Source organism: Poecilia mexicana, unplaced genomic scaffold (genome assembly GCF_051168715.1).
Source record: "Poecilia mexicana isolate PSO_F unplaced genomic scaffold, ASM5116871v1 scaffold_17, whole genome shotgun sequence".
Lineage (NCBI taxonomy): Eukaryota > Metazoa > Chordata > Actinopteri > Cyprinodontiformes > Poeciliidae > Poecilia > Poecilia mexicana.
In genome coordinates this window covers 26,765,820-26,781,352 of record NW_028263386.1, presented here as the reverse complement: position 1 = coordinate 26,781,352, position 15,533 = coordinate 26,765,820, and the positions used below count along the sequence as shown (strand labels likewise).

The 15,533-nt window shown below is 39.8% G+C and overlaps 1 protein-coding gene across 1 annotated transcript; it reads right to left on the bottom strand.

The window, feature by feature from the left end:
- Positions 1-12,294, bottom strand: atp1b3a (ATPase Na+/K+ transporting subunit beta 3a). Its single transcript, XM_015007222.2, has 7 exons — positions 10,671-12,294; positions 8,514-8,642; positions 8,136-8,234; positions 7,831-8,024; positions 5,049-5,099; positions 4,381-4,467; positions 1-1,667 (listed from the first exon to the last, which is right to left on the bottom strand). The coding sequence occupies exons 1-7, from the start codon at positions 10,780-10,782 to the stop codon at positions 1,500-1,502; spliced, it is 840 nt and encodes a 279-aa protein (XP_014862708.2). The 5' UTR covers positions 10,783-12,294; the 3' UTR covers positions 1-1,499.
- Positions 12,295-15,533: the final 3,239 nt, after the last annotated feature.

The following is a 15,533-nucleotide window of genomic DNA, read 5'->3' as shown; positions in this document are numbered from 1 at the left end:
GGCTTTTTTTCTTCAAAATCACAATTTATTTCATCAGGTCTTAAGGCACCCTGAAGAGATGTTACAGGTTGTTCCTTTAAATACGGGTTCCTTTTAAGACTGTGTAAACATAGCTTTGAATAAGATAATCTTCTGTAAATCTTTGCTTAAATTATATTTCTTTACAGTGCACAGACATTATGTTTGGTGACCAAAAATACAGTGTGACTTAGTATGGTAGATATTGTGTGTGTGTGTGTGTGTGTGTGTGTGTGGGTGTGTGTGTGTGTGTGTGTGTGTGTGTGTGTTTGTGTGCGTGTTTGTGTGCGTGTTTGTGTATGTGTATATATATTTATATATATGTACATTAAAGAGTAATAGATCAGCAGACAATCAGATAAACAGGCTGAAGAAGAGAGTAAGCTAACAAACAATCTTTGAGACCCAGATAGATATACAGATCACGTAGAGATATACAGTACATATTGCAGTGAAGTTATTTCTTGCTATGCTTCTCCAGCTCCTCTCCACCTCAAAACAGCAAACCCTCACCGTCCACACACACACCGCCGCCCCAGACAACGCAGCTCACCCAGTCCTGGAGGGACTCGCCCAATCAGCTGCAAGAGGTGGACAAACAGGAAGACAGGCAGACAGACAGGCAGATGGACGGACAGACAAACACACATGCAGACACACAAACAGCCAGACAGACGGACGGCACAAGACTAGTCTGCGGCTTGGTGCACCGCAAGACAAATTTCTACCTATAGTTCCCTAAATATGCTTAAGTTCACTATATATTTATAGTTAAAAGGGCGTTTGGAATTGGCATTTCATATACAAGGATATATTGGCTATACTCGAGTATCAAGGTATGACTTGATGAAATCTTTTGAGATGAAAGATACGTTGGACATGTTCTACATTTTCAGCTCTACACACAGCAAGATCCCGAGTCCTCGCAACATCAGCGAGTGACGAGGCCCTTCACACAGATTCAGAGATGGAAACACACTCATCCTGACAGGAGGAAAGTCACAAATGAAAAGAAAGAAGTATCAGCAATTGCACACAACAGCTCCAAGTAGCTTGGTTCCAATGGCTATAGGTTATTAAATCACATCAGCACTAAAAAAAGAAAAAAAGGGACCTGTGCTAAGTAAACGATGAACGGTGCAACAGAAAATGGAAAGGATCTGGTTCAGAAACTTGTTCTGAGGAGTTCAGCAAGAAATCAGATGGAAAGAAGGGTCAGGAAGGTCATCAAAGCAACGTCTGCCACCAACCGGCCTCCTCTGTTGGAGGCCCAAACATTTACCTGTGTCAAACATCGATACCATATCCAGAAAAGAAAGAAAGAGAGAGAGAAAAGAAACATCTTTGTGACATATTTGACACTTCCTTCCATTTTTTTTTTTTTTTTTAATTTTAAAAATTTTTCCATAATCACAAATCCGTTTGTAAATTCAGGGGCCGGCAAGGTGCGCTCCTCCAATCCGCCTCCGCCATTTTTTGTTTTACTCCACCACCTTGATCCGGAAGGTGATGCGGCCCAGGAACTTGTCCCTGTCGTCGTTGTTTAGAAGGTTGGAGCCGTTCACCTTGCACTCCACGGCCAGCTCCTTGTTATAGTCCTCCTTGGTGAACAGCAGCTTCACAGCCACCAGCGGCTCCACGTAGTTCTCCTGCATCGGGGAGGAAATGCTCTTTCATCAGTCCTGACACTGGAACAGTGTTTATCAAACTTAACCCACAATTGCTCCCATTGTTGTGTTATTGCTTCCACAATAACACAACATCATAATATATACAATCTGAACTGAAAATGTTAGTCTCGGAACTCATTTATTGTTGTCTTCTTTGGGAAGTGTTTTGTAAATGTGACTGGCACAATTACAAAACATTCATGGCCCCCAAGTACCATGAACGATGCTTGGGGGCATTTTGAATTGTCTGAGGGTGAATTGTAAGCTTTCCAACAACGGAAAACACATGGAAATCAAAAAAAGAAATTGTTCTCCACTACAGGTGTTGTGTACATTGATAACATTTTAGGGCTATTTGCAATTTAGTAGCACAATAAAAGAAACAGAGACTTTTGTAGACATTTGGCAGAAACTAACATTTTCTTTCAACATGAAGAAAGGCCGATGTAAGTAATAGTTTTTTAAGATGCAGTTAGTCAGCGTGGGGCGCAGCACTGCTCACCGCCAAGTCACTCAGCACAGCCACAGACCATCATCTGTGTGCAGGTGGCATGCTATGCATCGTAATAATGTCATAAGAACAAAAGCTCTGCAAAAATGGAAAAATATTCCTGCAGACATAAATTCCTCTGATCAATTAAAAAAAAACTTTGTTTATCCCAAAGGGAAATTAAATATAAGTAGTATTGTATAAGTATTCCTGACATTGTTTTCCTTCCACTGATATCTTCAGCTTTTCTTTTGAGTGAGCCGGTCTTAAGCCACTTATCCATTATTATTATTTTAAACACAGTCCTTTTGTAAGCTAGCTGAGCTCACGTCACGGCAAATAAAGGTCGTTCATATGCAGTACCGTATGGAACACTAGTTTCTACTGCAAATATATGAATACACTTGAGATAAAACAAAATAACTTAAAAGTAACATTTTAGCAAGATATAAAGGCCAGTTCCATTGGCAGATAAATTAACTTATAACATTATTATAAGTGAAATAATCTGCCAATGGAACAAGTACTTTTCACCATTAAATAATTATTTACTTAAAATAAGCATTTTGCTATAAAGTCACTTAAAATTTATTATTGTCTTATTTCAAGTGTACTAGGAACTAGGAACGGAACCAAAAATATTTGTGAGGATTTCCATTATTCTGTCTTAAATGACAGAATAGTGAGAGAAGAGTAAAGATTTTTAAAATCCTTATTATTTCTTAGAACTCTGAAGTTTACATACGCTAACTTTACGATGCCTTCCAGTAATCTGTGTCCACCATCACGGCGATGGCTTTATAAACTTCTACGACTGTGTAACTCCATGCCTGTGCTCCTTGTTTGATGTAACTTTCAGATGTCTGAATGTGCCATGCACACTGTTCTGAACACTGGGACGTCTCACTATCAAAATGTTCAGGAAGACACCCCCCATGTCTGTGTCCCAGAGCTGGACGTCTTTAAGGGTGAAATGTAAATAGACGCAGAACAAAACCAAAGCCCACGTGAAGAGGCCATTCAAAGCGCCCGAAAGGCCAACTAGTGAAGCTGTTATTCAAAGAGCAACAAAGCGAAACAGATATATTACAATTTGCCAGTGCACTCAGAGACAAAGACCTTCATTTCTGGCGACATGTCCAGCGGACTGGTGAAACTGTGTTGCCGTAACGTTCATTGTAACACCCCAACTGGGAAGTATGGAAGTGGCAGCTTCATGATGTTGGTGCTTTGATGCTTCAAGAGGGATTATTGAGGCATTTTACAATAATCTTAATAAATATTTCCCAATTATGTGGAAATATTGAAGCTATATATCTCATGACGTCAATCAGGAAGTTAAAGGTTGGGTGGAAGTGGGTTTTCCAAATGGACAATGACCAGAAGCATACTGCCAAATTAGCGACAAAAGCTAATTTGTAGAAAATTACTTCAAATGAGCTACAAAAGCACCTTAACTACAACAAAACCAATGTTCTGAAGGGACCTACAAACCTTCCTCAGTTACACCAGTTCATATTTCGGAGAAATGGATTGTGACGTGTTTGTGGGAGGACAACGGAAACATTTGAACTGAGTCACACACTTTCAAAGGGAAACCTTTCAAGGTCTAAGGAAATATATGCAAACTTCTGATTTTAATATAATAAATTGACATCATTGTGGCTCTTAAGAAATAAAAAAAATAGTTTTGGTTATTATTTAGGGTGACTTAACGAGGGGAAAAAAATCTTTTAATTCAGTAGAGCATGTGTAAATGTTTGGTTTTAAGTGCAACGCCTCTGTTGGGCAAGTGGTACTAAAATGTTGAAGCAATGACCCGATTAACAAGCAACGCTATGCTGATGCTCTGTCTGCACTGATGAATGTCACATCAGCATTTAGAAAAATCAGTTGCTTTGACCGTCTTATTGAATTCAGTGAATAATTATTCACCCGCTAATAAACTGTGTAAAGAACCTGTAAGCGATTTCATCAGGTGATTGCTAAACCGATGGCTAACACGATGGTGACATCGCTGCAAAAGTAAAGCATGGCAACACATTTCGCACCCTCCCTCCTACACACACTGTAAGAACAGGTGAACGTCAAAAGAAACACACGTGTGGCAAGATTTGATGTTTCATAAAATGCATTTCATTGCCTCATGTAAGACATATTCTTAGATACATCGACATGCACCTTGGAAGATAAGATACTTACATGGGCTTTCTTGCCATAGTAGGGGAAATACATCTTGTCAAAGCGTCCCTCTTTGGGGAAATAGTGCATTTGGATCGGGTTCTCTTTCTGCAGGGAAGAATACATGGAGGTTTAAATTTCTCATTGGATAAAAGCAAGTTTAGTGTTAAATTAGCAGCAAATGTGAAATGTTCTTAAGACAAAATGACACAAGACATAAGCGAGCAGAAGCACCATCTCTCTGAGGTCCAGGCAAAGAGATTTGAATGAATTAGTTAAATGAGATTGTTCTGTGTTTAGTCTGAAAAAAGTGACATCTCCGGGGTAAAAGAGCGGCACTGGTTAGGCTAAAAATAAACTCTAAAATGCCACTAAGATGGGTTTTGGAGGCGCCCATGTAATGACCCGTTACATAACAGAAATGTGTTCTTACTCCTACTGGCCTTATCCTGATAATTCACATATCCATCTTACCCTAAAGACGTCAGTGACAGCATGCAAAAAGACATGAGACACAAAGACACACAAAAAAAAAAAAAAAAAAAAGAGGGAAAATATGAAAGATCAACAAAGGAAATATTAAATCCACAGTGGTAATAAATATGTTTTGCTTTTAATGGAAGAACTAAAAAGACATAAATACACATACAAGAAAGTTGCATGTGAAATGCTCTGATGTTTGTTTTTACTTTGACAGTGCAGTTGATGTAGGGATCCCCGCCGGGCATCAGGCCGATGATCTGTGAGGGCAGAGAGACGGGAGGAGGGTCACTGTCAGGACGCTGCACCGCTACAAACAAATCAAATCGTTTAGGAGCCTGAGCCCATAAACGTATTCATAACAGGTTAAAACTTTTTGTCATATTGCAGCTACACAATATGACCAAAGGGACAGCATAGCTTATTAGGATCCATGTGGAAGTGGGAGAAAAATTATATATGTGGTTTTCAAAGATTTCTACAATTAAAAATAAAAGAAAGAAATCTAAAAATCCCTTTGATCAGACACATTGCAGAGGCTATGCTGTGGGATGCTGCTAAAGTTACACATTCAAAAGTTAACAGCAATAATCTGGATTATTCAGCCTGTCATAAGAAACAAAATGGGGGTTAATTTGTCAGTCATATTTTCACCAGGTTATTAATTCATCTATAAATGTTATAGTTTAAAACTAAATATCTAATTACCAAGATAAACATTTAATTTATAAACTAAATATAGGAGCTACAGATTTATATTGAAGCTAAATATTTAATTTAGCTTCAATATTTATCTTCAAGCTAACTATCTGGTTTCAAACAACAATATTAATCTTTGTAAATTAATATTTTATTAAATTAATAGCTTTAAACCATATACTTAGATTGCTAAATAAATACATTGTTTGGAGCTAATTGTGTGATTTGAGGCTAAATGTTTGGCTTGGAATATTTGGATTTAGTTGGAAGCTAAAAATTTAGCTTCCTAAACAAATATTCAACTTCAAAATAAGAATTTGGCCTGCTAAATAAGTATTTAGTTTGGATCTAATTGTGTCACTTGAGGCTAACGGCTCCAAACAAAACAAAACTTAGGCTCACTAAATAAATATTTAGTTTGTAGCTAATTACTAGGTTTAAAGCAAAAACTTTTAGCTTGCTTACTAAATATTTACCCTCAAACTAAATATATATGTGTGTTAGCAAAATATCTGATTTGGAGCTAAATATTTAGTTTAAAGTGACATATTTAGTTTCAACCTAAATATTATGCTTGTTAACTCAATATGTAGTTTGGAGCTAAATGCTGAAAATATGACTTTTTGTCATAAAATTATGGGTAAAATTATTTAGCCATAATTTGGCTAAATAATCCACATTATTGCTGTTAATTTTTTTACTTTACAGCATCCCACACCTTTTATTTAATATTAGCTGCAAAATCCATCAGTGCACGTCTCTACCAGATTTGTACTTCCATAACATAACATTTGTGTCCCAGTTTTCTTGCACAATATCTCAAACGCCATCGGATTGCATGGAGAGCATCAATAAAAAGCTATTTAAAGCCATCACACAGATCTAGACTTTGACTGGGCTATTCTAAGACATAAACAAGCTTTGATCTGAACCATGGAGCTCTCTACTTTCTCACAGCCCCTCACAGTTTTCTATTTTTATTTTTATTTTCTAGTGTTGCTCTGCATTTAACTGCATTCGTCTTCCCTTCAACTCTGGCCAGCTTCTCTTTTCCTGCTGAAGAAAAAATATTCCCACGGCATGAGGCTGCCACCACCATGCTTCACAATGGGAGGCTGTGTTCATGAGGACGTGCAGTTTTAGTTTTTTAATCACACAGCAGTTTGCATTTAGAGCAAAATGTTACATTTTTGGCACACTACAGTTATCTGTGGTAGTCCATCATTCGAGTGGTCATTTATCGTATCGTTTATCGTTTATCATTTATCGTTTATCGTGAAAATTTCTTATAGATTTAGATTAACTGTTGTCTTGATAAATTTGCATTAATGTTAAAAAACAAAACTGACATTATTGTAATTTACTATGTTCTCCAGAGTTCCACAAATTCCAGTAAATTTGAAAATATGATTAAAGTTACTGTGTGCAGTTTAGTGATATAAATCACATTTCTTTATGTGGCTTCCTAACAGAGCCACTGAAAAATGGGAACGTTTTTTAAGAACGCTACAAATTCCCCCTTTCCCCCCCAAAAAAAGAAAACGAAAAAAATCTAATAAGTAGTTTTAATTAATTCTAAGTCTTTCCACTGGGTTAAAAATTGTTTTTTGGAAGTTGTCCATGTTTTTTTAACTGACTTAGGTTTATTTTGCAACACTGAATCCAAAACTGACATCCATTTTTCTCAATCAGGTCAAGTTTTTTTTTATTCTAATTTGATTTAGAGAAATCCAATCTTCTGACTAAATTGATGATATTTTTGTGACATTATCAGTTCATTTCCATTAATATTTCTCATCCAAAAGAAGGCTTGTAACATTTAACTAAATGTTACAAACTTGGATTTCTGTAAATCGAATAATAAACACTATTAAGGGTAATGTGAATTGAACATCACGTCTTCATTGTGTAAAATTCTCCGTCTCTTTTCTGTCTTGATGGAATCTCCTCCGGCTCATCACTCATTGATCCCAGGTTTTCCATATGTGAGGACAATCATCCATTTTGATGCTCCTGTTGCTCCATAGTTCAGAAAGTTGATGTGATGGAGAAAAACCAATGTGATTTTTGGATTCAACTCATCAAAATAACCCTAAAACAGTTGAAAAACAAGACGATTATTTGTCTGTTGACCAGGGTTATCCCCACCCACAGTGCATCACAGAAACTCCCAGTGAAACACATGACAGTTTTACAGTTGTAGTTAAAAGTTTTGTGAAAAAGTTTAAAGATGAAGTATACTTCTGTAAGCAGCTATAAAAGGCAGACTTTGCCATGAAAGCCGTTTGGTACCCTGTTCATTTTGAGCAGCACACAGGGTTTTCCTTCATGGTATCCGAAGTTAGTGTCAGACAGGCCGGAGCAGAAACTCAGGAGCACTCTCCTGAAGCGGCACGCTTTCTGCGACATTCCTTCCCCTCCCTCCCGCAGGGTGTAATCTCCTGGAGAACAGTCCGTGTTCCCCTCCTGCTCCGTGTCATTATATCCTGATAGAGACATGATGTGGACAGAGGTCTGCTCAGATCCAAGTCCACGAAAACAAAGGACACCTGCAGATCTTTTTTTTTTTGTAATTCATCAGCATGGAGTGCACTCACTCTGAAGGAAAGACTCCAGGTTTTGGACATACTGCGAATACTTCTGTGGATCAGATCTGTTGAAGGAGATGTCCAAAGAGTTTGGCCGGATCGCCAGTCCTGCAAAACAGAGACGTCGAGTGGAATAATCATAAAGTGAGAGTGAAACCAAAACATGGCTATTAGAGGAAGCATTCACTGAGCTGATCCTGTTCTAGTTATCACTCAGGAAGAAACTTAAAAACAGATCAATGCAAAAAGCAGCAATATAAAGTAACACTTTACAGTGAAAGCGTCTAAGCTGGAGGAGCATTAATAATGCATGCCTCAAAGAGAAAACATGGCCGCTCGCAGCAGATGGTGGTGCCAGACCTTTAGGTGGAGCCGGAGGACACTGACCTGGACTGGGGATGCGGTCCCTGTACCTCGGCACGGAGTCGTCCAGCGTGAGCAGCATCACCCACATGGTGAGTGCGAACATGCCGGCCAGGAAGCAGTAGAAGACCAGGTAGAAGAGCAGGATGAGGGCTGCAGGTCAGGGGGACACACAGAACATTTTTAAAAGGCCAGTATTGTGTTCTCCAGCCACAGAGTATCATTTTATAAAATAATTAAGTAACTATGTCACCTTCAGGGAAGTCTGGACCTCCCTTCTTAGGCTGCTACCGCCGGTGACATGACCCCGGATAAGCGGAAGAACATAGATGGATGGATGTCACCTTCAGTTGTTATAGACATGCTATAATTATCAAGCATGACTTAAAATAAAATTGACTTTATAATTTAACGCCATATGAAATTGATGCTCTGTCTCTGGAACTCCGCCTTCAGAAAGTCATCACAACATGGCTCCTCTATTAAAACTTTAACAACGTTTTTACCAGCGTTTGCCGAGTTCCACCAGGTATTTGCTAATTGCTGCTGGCTAGTCTGAAGGAGCTGAGCTGGGGAGGGGAGGCATGGAAACTGCAGCTCTAAGGAGGAGCTTCGTCCTCGAAGGAGGAGCTAGGTCCAACCAGGCGTTTTGCACAGCTGAATGGTTGCCATGGGAGATTAAAGGATTCTTAAACATCCCTTAATCAAAGTAAAACTCTAGTTGTGGTTTTGATGAGGGAATAACATTTGAACATGATGTAAAGCTAAAATAAGTTGACTTTACATAATGCTGCCCCTTTCAGTAACATTTCTGCTGTTGTTGCACATCTGTTTTTTTTCTGCACTGATGTACTGCAGGGTAAATAGTCAGTCTCTTTTCCAAAAATGACTGAACACTGAAGATGTGAAAAGTCATGTCTAAATGATTTATTTGTAATAAGTGCTCAGGATTTTCTGTGCAGTTATTACAGAAAATAATAACATAGAGTAATAACACTGTACGTTATTATTATTAGTATTGTTAGTATTATTATGATTAATATTGCTGCAACTACTATTATTGTTGCAGTCTTGGTTTTTAATATATTGTTTTTGACTTTTGTTGTGTGAACCTTGATGCTGCCGAATCTTCTCTCTGTGGAACAGTAAAGTTTGTTTGTACAGAGGGTCGAGCATGCTGCGGGACGTGTCTGGGTTTGCTGCAGTTCTACAGAACTACCCATTTAAGCGACACCATTTTAAATTCACTACCTCTGACAATCATAGGTATTTTTTCCTCAACGCCCCCTTCCAACGCCCCAAACTTTTCAGCAGTTTTTTGCTGCTGTAAAGCGAGGAAACATCAGAATCAAAATGGTTCACCAGCACCTCAGAGATGCCCTCTAAGCAGACCAAAAGAGAGAGAGAGTGTGTGTGTGTGTGTGTGTGGGGGGGGGGGTGACAGCCACCCACTCCCCACAACCACCCACCCCTTCTATCTTTTTTTACCCTCATTGCTCTCCAGCAGTATCCCACAATGCACCTGTCCAGCGCGAGAAAGACAGAGAAAGAAGAGAGAGGGAATCCCATTTGACCTTGACAGGCATGCTAATGTGGGCGGCCATGCAACTGCAATGGAGCATCCCACTGCACAGCAGCACGGGGGCCCAGGCAGCCTGACTGAAGCCGGCATCAGCCTATAGGAGCCGGCTGCAGTGAGGGGAAGAGTGTGTGTGTGTGTGTGTTTGTGTGTGTGTTGGTTGGGGAATTGGGGGGTGGGGGGCGGGGTGTTACCACCTCAGACTAGGGAGAAGCATTACATAAAAAAAAAACTCTACATCCTGATCAGCTTTGGATGGAGCTGAGGAAATCAGCAGGACCCTGATTATATGGGAAGGAAGCAGCTCAGTCAGCAGGGGGGCTGGAGAGAGGAGGGGGTGGGGGTCTCTGCAGATACATATAAATTATATCTGTTTGGAAATCTAAATAGTCTCACGCAGCAAGAGGAGACCTGGGCACACCTTTAGACCATCCTTCACGTCCATGCGGGCCTGGGACGGCTCAATGCTAACTCAGCCTCACAGTCACCTTCATTCAGCCATCCACGCACACAAATCAATAATAACAATAATAAACAAATCAGGCTGCACAGGTTTAATATCTGACAGGAGGAGGACACCGGACGCAGGGCTGCATCCTTACCCCAGCTGCTGGCCGTGCGACCCAGCAGCTCCCCGGTCCTCGGGTTGTAGATGGAGTCCTTCCAGCTGGACGGACTCTCCTTGCTGGCCGCTTTATCCTCGGTGCTCGCCATGGTGATGAGGAGGGAGGGAGGCCGGGGGCTGGGGAGGGAGTTTGTGTAGTCCCAGAAAAAAAATAAAAATAAAAATAAAAATGTTCCGATTTTCGTCCTCTTAGAAAAAAAATTAAAATAAATAAATTAGTTAAAAAAAAAGAAAAAAAAAAAAGAAATGAAAAATGCGGAAAAGCGCAGCGGGGCAACGCGATGATGAGGCGGCGGTGCGGTGAGTGGTCGGGATCAATGGCTGGGAAGAAGTGGGCGGTGGAGAAGGAAAGGAGAGCAGAAGGAGAGAGATGCTCCGGTGGAATAAGAGGAGGGGAGAAAAAAGGGACGTGAAGGGGAAGGTGCGGAGAGACAGAGAGAGAGAGAGAGAGAGAGAGAGAGAGAGAGAGAGAGAGAGCTGTGACGTCCGCTCTGAGCCTGCGCTGGCAGCTGATGCAGTGCGAACTGGGAGATGCGCATTGGTTCATCACAGAGACGCACCGCGACGCGCACAAATTCTAAGTAGAGCCCTCACCATTATTATCATCACGACCTATTAGACTCCTATATCCTCTGATTTTTTTTTTTTTTTAGTAAATGGCCTCTTCACACTCTCCATCAGATTATCTATATAAATCTATTCATAACTTTAAGCTCTCAAAGACATTCGAGAGGATTTTCGTTTTTTATTTATTTTTTTATTTATTTATTAAGTTTGACATCATGGTTTTATTGTAGATTAATCGATCCTGCATCAAAGTCGGAAGTGGTGAGTCACTAAACCAGGCTACACCCTGAGAAAGCAGGATAGAGATATGAACCCCAGATCTATTTGAAGGGCCTGTACTACGTACTTTCCAACAACATAGTGCCATTTTATAGCACAATCAAGAATATTACCTTCAGTGAAAATGTTAAGTATAACTTAAAGGAAATTTAAGTCTTGAAATTAGGCCTCTGTCTCTTTAAGAAGCTCATAGTCTGGCCTTGTTTGGGATCTTTTCTTATTGACTGAGATATTTTCCTAAATTTAAGAAGATTAGGATGTCACTGCGCAGCTCTTCTGAGCAATTTACACACTTCACTACAACTGTTGGCTAAATGAACAAGCTTTTCTTCTGTACCAGATTAGCTCCTATTACTATTATTATTGATTTACTCACTTTTCTTTTCTCCTTTTCTTAAGTTTCAATAAATGTGCTTTTGATCTATTTTTTCTGAAGGTTCCCTTTCTTCTGCTCTTTATTTTACTTTATTTTTACACTCAGATATATAAAAACATAAATAATTCTGTGCTTTCTTTGAAAGTGTTTTTTTTCTCTCTCTTTATGTTGCCTTGATGTGCTTGTCTGTTTTTTGAGTTTATACCTTTATGTTATAAAGGAAGTAGTACATTTTGTTTTATTTGTACAATATGATGATAATCTTATGAATATGCAATTTGTTAAAACCATACAAAGTTAGGAGGGAAAACAAAGAAGCTCCTACTCTTTCCAATTAACCCTTTAACAATTTTTTTTTACCAGCATTTCACTGAGAAATATCTCCTGTAATGCTTAGTTCTTCTAGGTATTTGCTAATTGCTTCTGGCTAGTCTGAAGGAGCTGAGTGGGGAAGTTGCGGGAGGAGGGACGGTTTGTGAGGCGGAAGCTCCCTCCTAACAAGGAGCTGCATGGAAAATACATTACTTGGTGAATGCAAGGGTTTCACTCAGAATGGTTGCCATGGGAAAACAACACTCCAGTTATGTTTTTGATGAGAACATGACATCATAACATGAGCTCAAAAAGTAAATTTTGCATTATACTGCATCTTTGAAATCAGCTGCAGTGTGAGAACAGGAGAGAACAACCTGAGATGCTGCAACACTTATCATGGAAATTTATTTGTGGGTTAAGCAGTTCTCTGAGCATGTGGGTTGTGCCCAGGGGCAACTCTAGGCTATTTTTAGAGTTAGAATTTCTTTACAGAAATGTGACTACATGTTAACACATCAGACTGCAAGTGATTGTAAAGTTTAAACCAAAAACGACAAGGTCTGAGTATTTGTTTCCTGAAGTACATTTTGCTGAACTTGTCATTATCAAATTAAGCACAGAAAAAATACAACAGCTTGACTGAAAAAGCAGGAAGATGCCTTCATCTGAGGAGTTGCAGGTAATATGGCAAAAAGCAGCAAAGCTTTTTGCCATATTGCCATATTTTTAATGGATCTCCTACATTTTAAATAGATTTTACAGTATATTTTAGTTCAATGAGCAGTGCATCCTTGCAGTTTCTACTTCTTGTAGTATCATCATATTTATATTTAGTATAAAATTGTAAGGTATTTAATCTTATCTAATACCTACACATACTCCTGCTAGCTCAGATTATAAGATAAGGTAAGGGAAGGTAATTTTGTTTACATAGCTCATTTTCAGCAACAAGGCTGTTCAAAGTGCTTAACAGGAAATTAAATTAGCTACCATATCTAAGCAGATGATACACAGCTCTACATTTCGATTTTGCCTCTGAACCCATCCAGTCACTGAACAGATGCTTAAATGTGTGGATGTGCCAAAACGTCTTCCAACTGAACAGAAACAAAACTGAAGTTATTATCTTAGAACCTATACAGAAATGATCTAGATCGCACAGCTTCAGTTTCTACAACTAAAAACCAGCGATCAGACCTAAAATCTGGGAGTAGTGATGGACTCTGATCTGAACCTTCAGAGTCACATAAAGACAGTTACAAAGTCGGCCTTCTTTGTAACTTTTCCAGGATTAGAGCATTTCCAGGAATAGAGGACTTATATCTCAGTGAGATCTAGAGAAACTCATCATTTCTTTTTAGTTGCATTGATTACTGCAGCAGTGTCTTCTCAGGTCTGCCTAATAATATCAATCCTCTATGGAGGATGGAGGGGCTGAAGCTGATCCAGAATATTGCTGCTGGTGTTCTGACTAAAACCAGGAAGACAGAGCACATCACCCCAGTCCTTACACTGACTCCCTGTAGCTCAGAAAATAGACTTTAAAATACTTCTGTTTGTTTAAACATGGTGCCTGCGACAGACTGGCGACCTGTCCAGGGTGTACCCCGCCTCTCGCTCGAAATGTTCTCTGGAGATAGGCACCAGCACCCCTCCCAACCCCATTAGGGAGAAGGGTGTACAGAAAATGGATGGATGGATGTTTAAACATGGAGAAGCAGCATCCAGATTTTATGTACCACAAATCGCCTCGTAGTTTTCAGATACACTGTTTAAAAAAGCCCAACTAGGAACAAGTGCTGCAAATTAGCTTAAGTTACAAGCACCATGACACTAGCATGGGACTGCCGCTTTATTCAGTTTGTCTATGTTAATGTGTATCTGTTCCTATCAAATAAACCTAATAAGATGAAAATAAAAGAAAATTTGGAACAAACGTCCAGAAAACTGTAAAACAACTGAAACACTGACTTCCTTTAAATCTCAACTAAAAACCCACCTGTTTAGAGTTGTATTTGAAGCGTAATCAATTACGAATTTAATGATGGGATTTGACTTAATGTAATGTTTTGATTATTGATTCTATGTTGCATCACTTTGTGTTTTTGTGTTTGTTATGATGTAAAGCACTTTGAAATGCCTTGCTGCTGAAATGTGCTATGCAAATTAAATTTTATTGAAATTTGATTGATTTGTATTGGGATCAAGGGTAAGGAACTCAGTGTTCTGTTGCTTCAGGACGGGGTGCGTTACCTGAATTGAAGCCCTGATTTTTCAGTTGCGTACACAATGTGCCTGAAGAGCAAAGGAGCAGTTCAATCCCATGGCAACAAGCTCTGCAGCTGTAACAGTACACAGATGTTGTTTTTGTCAGAACAACGATCCTGCTCGGCATATTTGGAGCCCCGAAGGATTTGATTTGTGACAGACAACGAAGATCAAAGGCTACTTGCTTTCTCCGAGAATATCTGAGAAAGAATAAGGTATGGTACTTTATTCAGAGAGCCTAACTGTAAACAGATGTATTAAAGTTAAAGAGAACATTTAGGAGTAGGGGGTATAATTCCATGTAACTAATTTTCTTCACCAGAGATGAGTGAAATAAACTGGGCTGGGACAGAACCAACTCCCCCCCCCCCAACTGAACAATCCCAGTGTGTCACAGAGAGCAGGAGAAGAAGAATGCAGAAGAGACAGTTATATAATGACAAGGGTCCCGTCTGCATGGGGGAAGGGGACTAGAGTAGCAGTCACACTGCACTCACTTCCTGCTGTCACTCTGAATTTGTTGCAAGGCGAGGTCTAACTGAAATCATGCGATGTAGCACTGGGACACTCACACACGCAATCTCGTTTTTCTAGCAAAGACGTCCCACTGCTGATGAGAAGCTTTAGCAGACCTGCTAATGTCCTCATGTTTTAGTGACGAAGTGTTCTGCAGTAAACCTCCCAGAATGGACGGAGCTGCGTGATGCAAACAACACTCAACTATGCTCTCCTTCTGACAGAATGGACACACAATCCTCCCTTTGTCAGAGTGCCCCCACTACCCCCCTATTTGTCCACTCAATTAGCACCCCCCCCCTCCACTTCTCTCCACCATACCAGCAGGAACACACACCCCGCTTGTTCTCAGTCACTCCATCCTCAAGCTGCCATAGCAACACTCGTAGCTATTTTTTATTTTTTTTGGTCACGTCAGAGGGACTCCAGACACATCTGACTGTCTGTGTTTCTGATGATTCCCTGGAGGTGAACACTTTGTGCAGCATCTGTTCACTTGTGTTGTCACTGACACCTGTG

Coding starts and splice junctions, on each gene's coding strand:
- atp1b3a (XM_015007222.2), bottom strand. CDS start 10,782: ATGGCGAGCACCGAGGATAAAGCGGCCAGCAAGGAGAGTCCGTCCAGC. Junction 8,643..10,670: donor TCGCACGGCCAGCAGCTGGG/GTAAGGATGCAG, acceptor CCTGACCTGCAG/CCCTCATCCTGCTCTTCTAC. Junction 8,025..8,135: donor CCTGGAGTCTTTCCTTCAGA/GTGAGTGCACTC, acceptor TGTCTCTATCAG/GATATAATGACACGGAGCAG.